The sequence below is a fragment of the Diadema antillarum genome, unplaced genomic scaffold (assembly GCF_040938485.1).
Source record: "Diadema antillarum isolate AM-2024a unplaced genomic scaffold, OU_Dant_1.0 scf00000132, whole genome shotgun sequence".
Taxonomy (NCBI): domain Eukaryota; kingdom Metazoa; phylum Echinodermata; class Echinoidea; order Diadematoida; family Diadematidae; genus Diadema; species Diadema antillarum.
Genome location: NW_027271021.1, coordinates 1,116,738 through 1,129,823, shown reverse-complemented (window position 1 = coordinate 1,129,823; position 13,086 = coordinate 1,116,738). Strand labels below are relative to the sequence as shown.

Sequence of the window (13,086 nt, the reverse complement as noted above, 5' to 3'; positions counted from 1 at the left end):
TAGTTATGCTTACATTGAGTGCCCCTAACTTTCCCTTTTTAAAAACAGGCTTGCACGATCCATGCCAACAGTCTTGGTTATGGCATGCCGTATGCCAGGCAGATCATACAGCTCAGCAAGATTGTTCTTGGCAGCATATTTGCAGTAAGTTCTTTTATTTCTTTCTCTTTTACATTTTTATGCCTCCGCCACGAAGTGGTGCCGGAGGCATTATGTTTTCGGGTTGTCCGTCCGTCCGTACGTACGTCCGTACGTCCGTACGTCCGTCCGCTTTCGTTTACGCGATAACTTGAGTAATATTGACTTGAATTCTACCAAACTTGGTCCAAGTATAAAGTATGATGGGGCAATTAGTTGATTAGATTTTGGGTGAAATCCGCCGAAGGTCAAAGGTCAAAGGTCAAGGTCAAATCATGAAATTGTATCCGTTTACGCGATAACTCAAGACTGGATCGAGCAAATTTCACCAAACTTTGTCGGAGGATGATGTGTGATGGGGCAATTACTTGATTAGTTTTTTAGTGAAATCGGACTGAGGTCAAAGGTCAAAGATCAAGGTCAAATCCTGAAATTTATCTGTTTACGTGATAACTCAAAACTGGATGAAGCAGCTTTCACCAAACTAGGTCCAAGGATGATGTATAATGGGGCAATTAGTTGAGTAGATTTTAGTGACATTGGCAAGAGGTCAAAGGTCAAAAGGTCAAGGTCAAATGCTGAAAATGTTGCTTTTTCCCCCATATCTATGCAATGCCCAAAGGTATTTTCTTGAAACTTGGTGTAGACATGTACTACTGCATAAAGATTCTAAAAGAGTTTCATGTCATAAGGTCAAAGGTCAAAAGGTCAAAGGTTAGGTGAAAATGTTGTAATATCACTTTTCTCACAAATGGTTCAATGTATCTTCATGGAACTTGGTACATACGCATGTACTGACTGGCAGAGATTATCTAGGGAATTTAGGGGTCATAGGTCAATAGTCATGGGGTCAAAGGTCAAGGTCAACTCCTCAATATTTTACTATTTCCCTCATACACTAGTATATAAAATGCTTGCATTATTAGTTTGCTAACTTAATATATACATGCATTACCTAATGGAGATTCTCCAGGAAATTTCCAGCCAGAATGTCAAAGGTTGTCAAAGGTTAAGGGTCAAAGGCCAGGTTTCAATGCCCCCCCCCCCCCAAAAAAAAAAAAAAAAAAAAAAAATCTATTTTGTACTGTAATTGCACTCTTTCTTCATACCTTGGAAATTACTCAATGCATAAACTTATAAAAGGGTCTGTCAGAATTCAAGTAAAAATTCTCAATTCCCCAAATATGTGTACCTGCACTCTTCGACAATTATAGCAAACCCAGTTCAAGGAAAGTGAACATTCAAGTCATTTCTGACAAACCTGTCATATTTTTATTTTTTAGCCAGTTATGTGAAACTGTCATGGATCACACATTGTGAAGACATTGTACTATACCCCTATTGGGAGAATCATGCATTATGGCGGAGGCATCAGTCGCCATAGCGACATTTCTAGTTTTCCTTTGATCTAGGAAATGCTGCTTATATTTGTTATTTCTGTTGATTTGTGTTTCTTGCCAGTTTCACCACATATTTCTACAGATATTTCAAAACATTCACATCTGTGTAACATAATGTATTATTTGTAAGAAAAAGAATGAAACCCGACTACATGTAGGAATTTATTACAATCTTATGCATTAATCTGTGTACACTCATTTGTTCTCTGCAAAAATGCAAACATATTGTGTGATGAATCTGGATTTCTGCATAATGTGTGCTGTATGTGTATTGATAATGGGAGGGTTGTGACGTTGCAATGTACTGTCAAAGATATGTCATTTCATGAGGTGTTCAGCGTGTGAAGCCATATTCATTCTGTGTCATTCGTTCTAGAAGTCCTAGACACACCATACCAATGACATAGCTGGCCATTCTGTGTCAGCAGTGCCTAGAAATCGTAGACAAACCATACTGGTGATACATAGGAATCCTTGCTTATCGTAATAAGAAACTGCTGGTCAATTTATTTGGTACAAGCTCTCATTTACCTAGGAGAAAAGGACTTCATTTTATTAGAAATGTACGTATAGAAAACACTTGATAGTTTTGTTAAACATGGCTGTAAATTGTACAAATGAAGGCTAGGTAGATTCCCATTTAGAGCCCTTCTCATGGAATGCTCCCTTTCATTGATTGTGCACACTCTCTCTGTTGGTGCAGCTGGATCAGATGACGGATAGCTTCAACAGCAATACAAACAACAGCGTTTCCACGGTGACGGGGGCTCCGGGGTTTGGCAGCCGATCGGCTGAACAGAAAAGATCAGGTTTGTGAGCTTGGAAGTAAGAATATATGGCAGTCTTTTGTCAGTGGTGGCTGTGGGATGGATATTTAATAGCTAATGTGAGACTTCATGATTTGGATGAAGTTCAGATGAAATGAGGTACAGTAGGTTGATTATAAGTCAAACAGTTTATCATAACTCTTTCAGATTATGAATTGTCAGGTATTTTTGTGTGTGCGTGTGTGGTCTCATAAATGGCTTCAATTGGGGGGGGGGGGGGGGGGCATTGTAGTGTTTCACTGCAGGCAACCAGGGATACATTTCACACTGGGCATATGCTTGTTTGTTCAAAGTATTCAAATGAAAAAGCACCCTCTTAAGGCCCTACAGGGGTAGCTTAGGTGTATGTAATGCATCTGCCCGTTCAAAATATTTAGGACATGTATGTAGGTGAAAGTACAATTGTACTTTACGCTATTTAAATGGGGAAATTCAAAACATTTTACATATGTATCCTCCATTGTTGTGTATAGTGTATGCACATACACACTACATGAAGCCTATTTTTTTACTTATTTACCGTAACTGAATTGAGATATTTTGCTGGTTTTCAATTTCAATTAGTCAATTTATTTGAATAAAGAAAAACAACTTGTTCAGAAACAGGAATAATGGAATATGACTGGTTACCTCAAGTAAAGTATCATTTCCCAAGTTGAAGCATCTTACGAGAATGTGTGTTTGCATGTGTGTGTGTGTTTACATTGGAGATCAAATTTGTGTAAAAATCTAGAATGCCAGAGAGCATGCCAAGCTAGTTCTTTGTTAGTAAAAGGAAGAAATATATTATGAAAATGGATTACACATGGTTGAACAAATTGTGCTTGAAGTCGAAGTGGAACTGTTCAAGAGATACATGTACACAATGTAGGTATAACACAAAAATTGCCAAGGAAAAGGGCAGTAAAATGTGTTGATGATACAGCAAGTGTAGCTGTGAAATATTCTGTAGACTGGTGTGCTTCATCCTTTGAAGTAAAGATGCTTAACGTGAGATTATGAATGAATTTACTAGCAAGGCTTCTTAAGCCCATAAAGTCTTGTGGTACACCCGAGTATCAATGATGTGTACAGTAATAATGCCTAGCTTGATATCATGTGTATAATGTACAGGGTCAGCAAATGTGCCTGGGTTTTAAAGTGTCCAAGGGGTTTGGCTACATTGTAGTGATGTTATTGAGCTTTCATAGGTAACCTGCCTATGTAACAGGAAGGTGGCTGGATGAAGCCAGTGTTGAATAGAAAAGAGAAAAGACTGACTGGGTGTGTCTATTGTGCTCACAACCTCAATATTACCACGGATTAACTCTTTGTGGGGTGGATGGTGAATTGCCCCTATTCACTCCTCCCAGGTCATATAACGCCCGACTGCTTCTCATTTCACATAATTGCTCCTATACATTGATACTAGGGTACTGTATCCAAGCACTTCAGTTTCCTTCTTACAAAGTAGCAGTGGAACAGTCCTAATGCAGGCACTGATGAAAGTATTATTGGTAGAGGCAAATCCAGAACTCTTATGTGTAGGGGAAGACATTTTCATAGTTTACATCAAGATGAAAATTGTGATTTTTTTTTTCTGAATTGGATGTTTGTTGTTGTTGTTGTTGTTGTTTGCTGCATGCACTCTCATACATGGTACCTTGTAGTGTGTGTTTGTTTTTGTGTATGTGTATTCATTGTCAGAAATATTTCGTGTGTAATGATTTGATGCAACACACAGATGTTGTGTTCAGCTAGAAAAAAAAATATATACCTTAGGCTTCATATCATGTGTTTGCATAAGAAAACTCTCACAAAGTGATTGCATGTTCATGGTATTGAAACAACTCACAATGTATATTGCCTGAACTGTGCATTATTTTCTTTGTCCTTGCCTTTTTTGTTTTTGTTTTTGTATGTTTGTGTGTGTTTTGCTTCATGTGCAGAAACATTTTCTCTCAAGCTTTTTTTCTCAAGCTATTTTTCTGTCTATGCATGGACTTGCTTATGTAAGCTCTATGTAGATATGTTATACTTTAAAAGTAAAAAATCCTATCTACAGATAGGATCTTTTTCTTTTTAATTGCTTTTTACTTGATTTTGTAGTATTTTCTGACTTTCAAATAAAAACAAAAACAAAATAACTCAACCCACTGGTAAAGTAGTATCTCTGCAATTAGAGTATATTCATGTGATCTGGTTGCTGCTAATGACATGCCATTTCAGAGCCAAAGTCTACTTTGGAGCTGAATATAGACTTGTTCTTTACAGCTGAGAGTCATAATTGTGAATGTTTTGTTTCTACATTGTGAAGGCCGAATCAGCCCAGGAAAGCGCAACCATCAGCAGCTCAACTCCAGTGATTCCACCGACCCCAAGCGAAACCGCACGAGATACGACTATGATGAGCCAGACGTGCGGAAGAGTTCTTCTCACAAGTCAAAACACCGCCGTGGGGGTTACTCCAACATGAGCAGCAGCACCATGGATTCTCAGGACAGCTGCGACGATCTACATTCCCACAAAGACCCCATGGCCCGCAGCAGGTCGAACCGTGTGTCGCGAGAAATACCTAGTGACAAGAGGGAAGCATCACGGAAGGGGAACCGCAGTCATGGCACCGTTCACTCAGAAGGTCGCTCATATCACATGTCAGACATTTTCTCACCACAAAATGGCACATCCTCAAAAACAAATGGCTACGAGCCCCTTCGTGAAAAAAGTGGAAGTTTAGGGCGATCATCAGAAGCCAACAGGAAGTGGCATTCCTCGTTGTCACGGGGCTATGAGCCCATACCGGATCGGCACGGTGACCGCTCGAAGCAGCGGTCGCCCACGCACCGCAGCAAATCGCTGCGAACGAACCTGGTGTACGAACGGCTGCGGGAGAGGCGGGAGAGGCTAGGCCGTCTGCGGGACCAGCTTGGCCTTGGGCCAAGGTATCACCGGGAGTTCACTCGATCAGTGTCCGACTACGAGAGCGAGAGTGAGACGATAAGTGGGGATGCCAGCGATTATGGGGGTCGCAGGTCAGAATCCAGGTCCTACAAGTCCCTAGCATCGGTGGAGTCTGCACAACAAGGTAGTGACATAATTCTCAGTCATATCAACTCTTGTAACCTTATCCAATGATGGCTTTGCCAGCTGTGCTCTTATTGGCTTGTGGTCTCATACATTCAACCTCCCAGACTGGCATCCAGGTAAATGTGATCTTCTACGTGACCTGGACATCATGTGCTGTGCAGTGTGTTGAAACAATGCTATGAAGTGCCCCCCTCCCCCCCCCCCCCCCCCCCAACTGGTATTGTTCTTCTTCATCATAGGCCTCGTGTATGCATCGTTTGATATCCTCTAGTGTTCTTTAGGATGCTTATAGCAGCATAGCCCCCAAACTCTTATAATCTATGAGAGCATAAGAAGCAGATTCAACAGGGAGCAATTTGTTTCCTAAATATTCAGTGTGATGAATTGTGTATGTCATGCTTTTTGATCAAGTTTAAACTTCAAAATGTTTTGTGAATTGCTCATCATGTGCAGAGACTTATTTGCATAAAACGCAACAATAAAAATAGCAACAAAGATACTGTGTAAACTTTTGATTAGAGTATGTCCCCAAAGAGAATGAAGATGTATAGACGGATGTTTATTTCCCCCCCCCCCCCCCCCGACAAAAAAAAAAAATCATACTGCCTGTATTCCCTTTATTCTTGTTATTACTGTCTGGCTGGCTCAACCATGTCAGGCTTTCCTACACAATCTTAGTTTATTCACCATGAGTCACAAAGTGAACTGTCAAGAAATTCATGAGTAACACTCTAAGGAAGTGGGAATATGCTTCATGGATGCGTGTGCGGTGGACACTGACATAGCCCAAAATATCTTCTCAAAGTCCAATGTATCATAGTCAAGCGAACAGTACTGATCGATCATGCTGCACCATATTTTTCCTCCTTTGTTTCGGCAACTTCATGAACTTTAGCTGCCAAAAAAATACTGATGCCACTGCAACATTCATGTTTTGGATGTATATTGGCCATCACATAATTATTTGATATACCTGTAAAGGACTGGTTTAAAGTTTTCCTTTTAATAACGAAACGGAAAACGGAAGCCAGAGTGATAATGTACAGTTCAGTAAGTGTACCCACTAACCTCGGGCTACGCCGCTTCTTCAAATCTTGGTCCCATTGTCCATTTCAAGGGAGCTACCACCCAGACCAGTACTCACAGTATTCATCGGTAGCGTCGCTGGAGTTTGGTCGTCCCCGACCTCACTCGTCCCCGCAGCGCTCAAGCCAGAGCGTCCCAGACGTTCACCAGAGGGCAAGGCATGAGCAATACGATGGCATAAACAGCAGAGATGCATCTCTGGAGAGGAGACTACGTGGGACATCCAGCCACGATGGAAGGAGAAATTCTGTACATTCCCGAAAGAAGCTCAAGGTAAGGAACATTGTGTGAAGTACATGTATAATCATGCATTTATAAGTATTGCAGGCATCCGTGGCTAGTTTAGTAGCTGTGTAGTATCCATTCAACAAACCTTTCTTTTTTTTTGCAGATTGCAGATTGCAGATTGCTTTCAAATGGTATCTCTTTTATTTGATCAAAATGTCTGATAATGATTCCTTTGTGCCTGCTTGGTAAGATGTTCCATGTCTCTTCAAGTGTTTCTCTGTTTTCTCTCTGCAGAAATTCTTCGGGCCAGAGTTTGTTGTGATGAGCAGTGAACCTAATGAATCTATCACCATGCCACTGTCATTCATGGTAAGAAATCGCACTGCTTTTTTTTTTTTTTTGAATCAAAATTACTGGAGACATTTTTTTTTTCACTGTGTTTCACAAGGAATCGCTGTAAGCATTATTTAGGATGGTCCACAAGCTGTCTTGAAACTTTAGATCTCTTGTTTATTCAATATGACACATCCATTTTGATGAATGCCTTGAAGAAAGAGAAAGATTGCTTTTCCTGTTGATATGCTTTGATATGTATTATATATTTATATTTGTGCTGCCGAACCTTTTCATTCAGAGTCTACAGCATGGTATAAATTGTACTCTCTACATACGGAGAATAACTTTAACGTAACTCAGTACCTGCCAAGATTTATAACTATGTTATGAATAAATCCACCAATTTACTTGGTATTTTACAATCTGAGCAGATGTTGATTAAAGAACATGAGACAGACATACACTGCATACCATAATCTATCTCCATTTCTTCAACATGGAGAGTAAGTGACAGATATCTACTGTTGTTGTCAGTATTTGGATGATAGGCATACTGTGTCCTCTCTGAAGTTATGCATGCAGTATTCTGTTGTCTTAGATCAAGGTGAAATCAAATATAGGTTGTATTCTGTACATTTGCATTTTATGGTTTAACATGAGATGTTGCTGATTTTACTGCCTGTGTCTTCTCTTCCTTGTTGCTAAAGGTTATATTCTGTCAGGGAAATTTCACCAGTACATTATAGTGTAATTTTTTTACTCACTGATATCACAACACACTGACAGTCTCATACACTCTTCTCTTATTCACTCCCTCTTTTTTTACTTAAAGTAATTTTATTAATCTTTGTTATGTAATTTTTATGTAATTTTATCAATCTTTGCAGTAATTATGTTGTACATAGAGAGGATGTAGTTGCAACAGTTTTGTCCCTGAGCTCTTTCATCGTGTATATTCATTTCAACTTGTAGCTCATTGAAATGTAGTTTGCTCAGTTCAGACTATTGGAATCAAATTTGGAGTCAATACCTCACAATGACTTGGAATAGCCTGATGTACAATCTGGATTAGTGGGCAGTCTCATACAAAATGAATCACTGAACTAGCCTCATTGATAATCTGTCCCCTGTCAATCTGATTTAGAGCAAAGCAGGACGAATCCCTCCCGAGAAGAAGCGTGTCACTGCCGTCATGCTGAACGGTCGCAGGCTTGACCTCTTGTGTGACCTTGGAACGTCAGGTCAAGAATTATTTGACCTCATTGCATCACACGTTGGCCTGAATGAGCGATCATACTTTGGACTAGCTTACATCAGAGGTAAATATCCACTATTCTGTCTTTACCCCCTCATCAGTTAATTGTGTATACTTCTTATAAACCCCTGCATTACATTAGTGAATTAATAACTTCCCTATTGGACGCAATATACTGTAAAACGAGGAATGTTCGCGTGCATTTTAATTTCGCGAATTTCGCGAGTGCCAAGATTCGCGAAATTAAAGTGCACGCGAAAGATCTTGTCTCCACTATGTGCATTAAATGCCAGTGGCAGTTCGCGAAAAATTCATGCCGCGAATATATCATGTTTTACAGTAGCCCAAAATCTGATAAAGGAGAAGTAACAGCATGTGTGCGTGAGACAAAGGTTGTAGATCAATGTCTGTAAGTGTTGTGGAAGTTCATTATGTACAGTGTATTAAACTGTAAAATTAATTTTATCTTACATCAGTGATAGATTATTCTAAAGTGTTTTGGTATGTTTGCAGCATGCATTGTGTATCAGAGTTGCTTTCACCTTTTGTGAGTGTATGTGTTTTATGCCTCCAACATACACTGTCTGTTCAGAAAAGTATTGAGTATGCATCAATCTTAAATTTACAGTAACTCTGTCATGATCTATGACAACAGAGCTGCCAAGTCTCCCTGATTTGTAAGGAGGCTCCCTGAACACTGAAATATATCCCTTTTTGAAAATCTCTCTGATTTGGATGTCATGTTAAGTATTAAGCAGTTATCTCCCTGATTGGTTGTTGGAACCTGTCCGATTTTGGGGTGTCAATATTGGCAGCCCCACGACAATGATGAAACATAATTCTGACGTGTAAAAATATTTGAATGGGAGTGTTCATATGTATGTGTGTGCTGTGTGCATGTGAGTGCTGTCAATGTTTGAGGGTAATCGTATGTGTGCGTGTGTGTGTGTGTGTGTGTGTGTATGTGTTTTTGCATGTGCAATTCTCTTAGTACATTTAACTATAGTAAGAGTTTCAGGTCAATGTATGAAAGGTGATTGTGTCTATTGGTCCATCTTAGATGTCTACGCATGGTAGTCATTTCATTTCATTTCATTTCATTGACTTTCACAACTTTAGTAAAAGAATAAAACAATACAGAACAGCATCGATGATGAAAACCATATGCTACACGTGTGGAGGAAGAAACAAAGGCCATTGACCTGTTAAGGCTCTCCTTAACAGGTCAATGGGAGAACTCTTTCTCCCCTAAGAGTTCTGAGAGTGCATTCTGATTCTCTTCAAAATCGGATTCTCACCCACAGATGGAGAGTACCTCTTCCTTGATGCGGACACCAAGCTCTACAAAGTTGGGCCAGAGGCTTGGAAGGATGAAGCCAGGAAGGGGTCAAAGAAGGTCGGGTCCAAGGAAAAGTTCACCGTCTTCTTTCGGGTCAAGTACTATGTTGGGAATGTTGCATTACTCAGGTAAGAAAACTGACCAGCAAAGTGAAGCACAGTAGACATAAAAGAAAGCCATTAAAACATCCATACAGTGTATGTGTAATAGTTTTACCTTTGGTAAGCCATGATGCAAGGAAGTAAATCTGTCATACACATGTGATGAGTGAATATTATGACAAACAATAGAAATATTTTCATATCTTGATTATTTGTGTGAAAAGATTATATATTTGAACAGGAGAGGCAGGGAGAGTCAGTAGATTACACCAATGTTCTGTAAGTGTACATCAGCAACTACATTGTTCAATGTTGGTGATTAATTCCCCATCATCAAAAGGTTTTACTGAAACACTAACAGAAAACATTTGCATATTTGCTGCAGGACAAACTCGCACTTTTAGATTTTTAACAAGAAGAGCTTTTATTTTCTTCTTTGTACAGTGATGATGTTGCAGTGTTTTGTTCGAGCATGGTTAGCAACAATTGTGTTCACAGATATTTGCTATGGGCTACATGAGGTTGTTTAGAACCAGTTTCCATGGCAATGAATGACTATGATGTCACACTTTGGTACTCAATAAGAAGCTCAGTTTGATAACTGTGTGTTTGTATGTGTGTGTCTGGCTGTGTATACACTGTACACCGCATAGTTACACTTATTTTGTGCTTCATGGGCCAGCAATCAAACAATCCTTCAGTCCTTTCAGGAACTTAAAATCTAGTGCTGGAATGAGGAAATAAACATTGCCTGTGTGTGTGTGTACACATGCACATCCTTTAAATGTCATACTTCATTACAACTTGCGAGGAATATGGTTGATGCGGCCAGAATAATCAGCTCTGGTGCAGTAATATTAATATCTTAAAGGTAATTCACATTTTTTTCCACTGCTTATTTGAATTCCTGAGCAATACATTATTGTCACATGTGTTATGTGTCAGTATGGACTGATGTCTATGAATTTTTTGTTCTTAATAATTTGACTGCCATCCTGGTGAATTGAGTTGATTTTCAAGTCTGTATTAGCAGCAAATGACGTTGTATGTCTCAATGTCTGAATGTGTTGATGTCTTATATGGAATTTGTGTCAATGAAAACTGCATGAAAGCAGCTTTGGTGGCCGTCCTGTTTCGCTGTATCTCTGCTACTTGTTATGTAGATACAAACTAACCAATTTTGCTTTGACATTCCACATCATAGTCACCAAGTTTAAAAGATTAGGCATTTATTTTTGTCCATGTTACCCTGACATAGGTCATTTGTCACAAACGAAGGTCATGTGATCAAACTTACCTATCATTTTTCATGGCCTAATTGTGATGTCATCTTCTCCTTTTTCTTCTGCTCTGAATACAGAGATCAAATCACCAGACACCAGTACTATTTGCAGCTCAGGAGGGACATTCTGGAGGAACGAACAAAGAGCGACGAGCGGGCTGCACTGCAGCTGGCCGCCCTGGCACTGCAGGCGGAGATGGGAGACTACGACGCTGGCGCCTCCCGGAACTACTTTCTGCCGGAGCACTACCTGGCGGCAGAGACGATAGAAGCGCTGGGCGTGGCCAACATCCGGGAGAGGCTACCCTTGATGCACGACAGCCAGCGAGGCCTGTCAGATGTTGAGGCAGAGTTCGAATATCTGATGGTACGCTGGACGTAACTTCCCATATCTGATCTTTTGTTGTGAAGGGGGGGGGGGGCAGAGTTTTGAAGCATTACCCTTTTCTTTAGAACCTTCCTTTTTAATGTTGTATGTGTAAGAGCTTGACTTTTTGAAATCTCACCTTTCCATCGTTAGCTAACTCTTTACTAATTGGCAAACTTGCGAGTCCGTATCAGTTGATTGTTTTTCAAGGCATCCGAAAAATGTCAGCCAACAAATGCACTCATTTTCTTCACAGATGCGAGATACATCCGGTGTCAAGAGTTTGTCATGGTATAGATCTTGAATCATTTCTTAAGCAAGAAATGTTTCTAAAGAGCAGGTTTTAGTGAAACTGTACCATGCATTGATTATAAGGCAACTGAATCATGCATATGCAAAAAGAAAACTATTTGGAAACACTGTTTTAATCCAGTCCTTGTTTCAGATTTGCTTTGTGTTTTGAGTCTTCTGCTAGTACACTGTACATTATGATATGTAAAAATCACAGTGCACCTTGTTGAATTTGTAGATTGATTGGCATTGTAATTACAATCTATGATTATGAGTGTTGTTACCAAAAGTGTGTACCTCTTAATGATAGTTCCCACAACATTTCATGTTTTTCACAATGCAGGAAGCAAGAAAACTGCCAGAGTATGGCATCCATTTTCACCGGGTCACTCAGAACAAGAAGGAGGCGTCCCGCGCAGTGTGGCTTGGGGTGTGTACGAGGGGGATCATCGTGTACGAGAAACGGGGAAACAACCGCAAGCAGGTGCACGCCCATCCCTGGCACAAGACCAAAAAGATTGCCTTCAACGTAAGTCTAGCAAAGACTAGCCCAAATCATTGTAATGGGCATTATTGTTGTGTAAGAATAGAATGTAGGAAGAGAAATGTTTGGAGGAAGTAAGATAAAATGAAGATAACATGTGCTCTGCAAGAGAAAGATGGGTTGCCCCAAAAGCCAAGTTTATAGCAGAAAGAAGTGGTACTGTCGCTCCCTTCAAGAAGTCCTCTGTTGACCACCATGAGCATGGGCTACAATGCCTGTGAAATGGTTATAATTAAACCCAGCTTTGGATGCATACCAACCAAGTGATACATACATGTATATGAAGATCATTTTAAAAAATACTATTTAAATATATCATATGGATGAATTGAAATACCAGTTGTTTTTGCAATATTCAGGATGTTTTTGATGTAGTTCGAGGAAAGCAGTGGGTTTAATGTTCACAGTACACCTTGCCATGGAATAATCTGATCTTGTTACGTGACATACTTTCTGATTAGATGAAGCAGCTATTTCAATTAATTGTGCACATTGTTAACAGTCTGACGTATGCTGCAGAGTGTTATGAATTCATAATGTTAACTTCCTCTATGTTTGCAGAGAAAGAAATTTGTTGTTGAGCCATTTGATGAGACTGGAACCAAGTTTGTGCACTTCACCGAGAGCTACAAAAAGTGAGTGAGATGTGTTGATATTTTCAAGGATTATAAGTTAGGGTTCTTGATTTTGTGTCTCGCATTCAGAGGTTCACCTTCCTGCAATAACCTTTTAATCGAAAATGGGGCATTTGGAGGAACTGATGTAATGCACTTGAGTTTTCCTTTGACAGATCTTGCTCTGGAATATACCATATCTCACATTTATG

General features: G+C 39.8%; 1 protein-coding gene across 1 annotated transcript in view; it reads left to right on the top strand.

Annotated features, from left to right (window-relative positions):
- Positions 1-13,086, top strand: part of LOC139720738 (tyrosine-protein phosphatase non-receptor type 13-like) — a 58,068-nt gene that overhangs the window by 3,941 nt on the left and 41,041 nt on the right. Inside the window, exons 4-13 of the mRNA XM_071632093.1 lie at positions 49-144; positions 2,242-2,347; positions 4,662-5,429; positions 6,549-6,790; positions 7,040-7,114; positions 8,226-8,400; positions 9,641-9,803; positions 11,137-11,425; positions 12,060-12,245; positions 12,822-12,895. Of these exons, the coding sequence (XP_071488194.1) occupies positions 49-144; positions 2,242-2,347; positions 4,662-5,429; positions 6,549-6,790; positions 7,040-7,114; positions 8,226-8,400; positions 9,641-9,803; positions 11,137-11,425; positions 12,060-12,245; positions 12,822-12,895 (2,174 nt within the window). The remainder of the gene's footprint in view (positions 1-48; positions 145-2,241; positions 2,348-4,661; positions 5,430-6,548; positions 6,791-7,039; positions 7,115-8,225; positions 8,401-9,640; positions 9,804-11,136; positions 11,426-12,059; positions 12,246-12,821; positions 12,896-13,086) is intronic.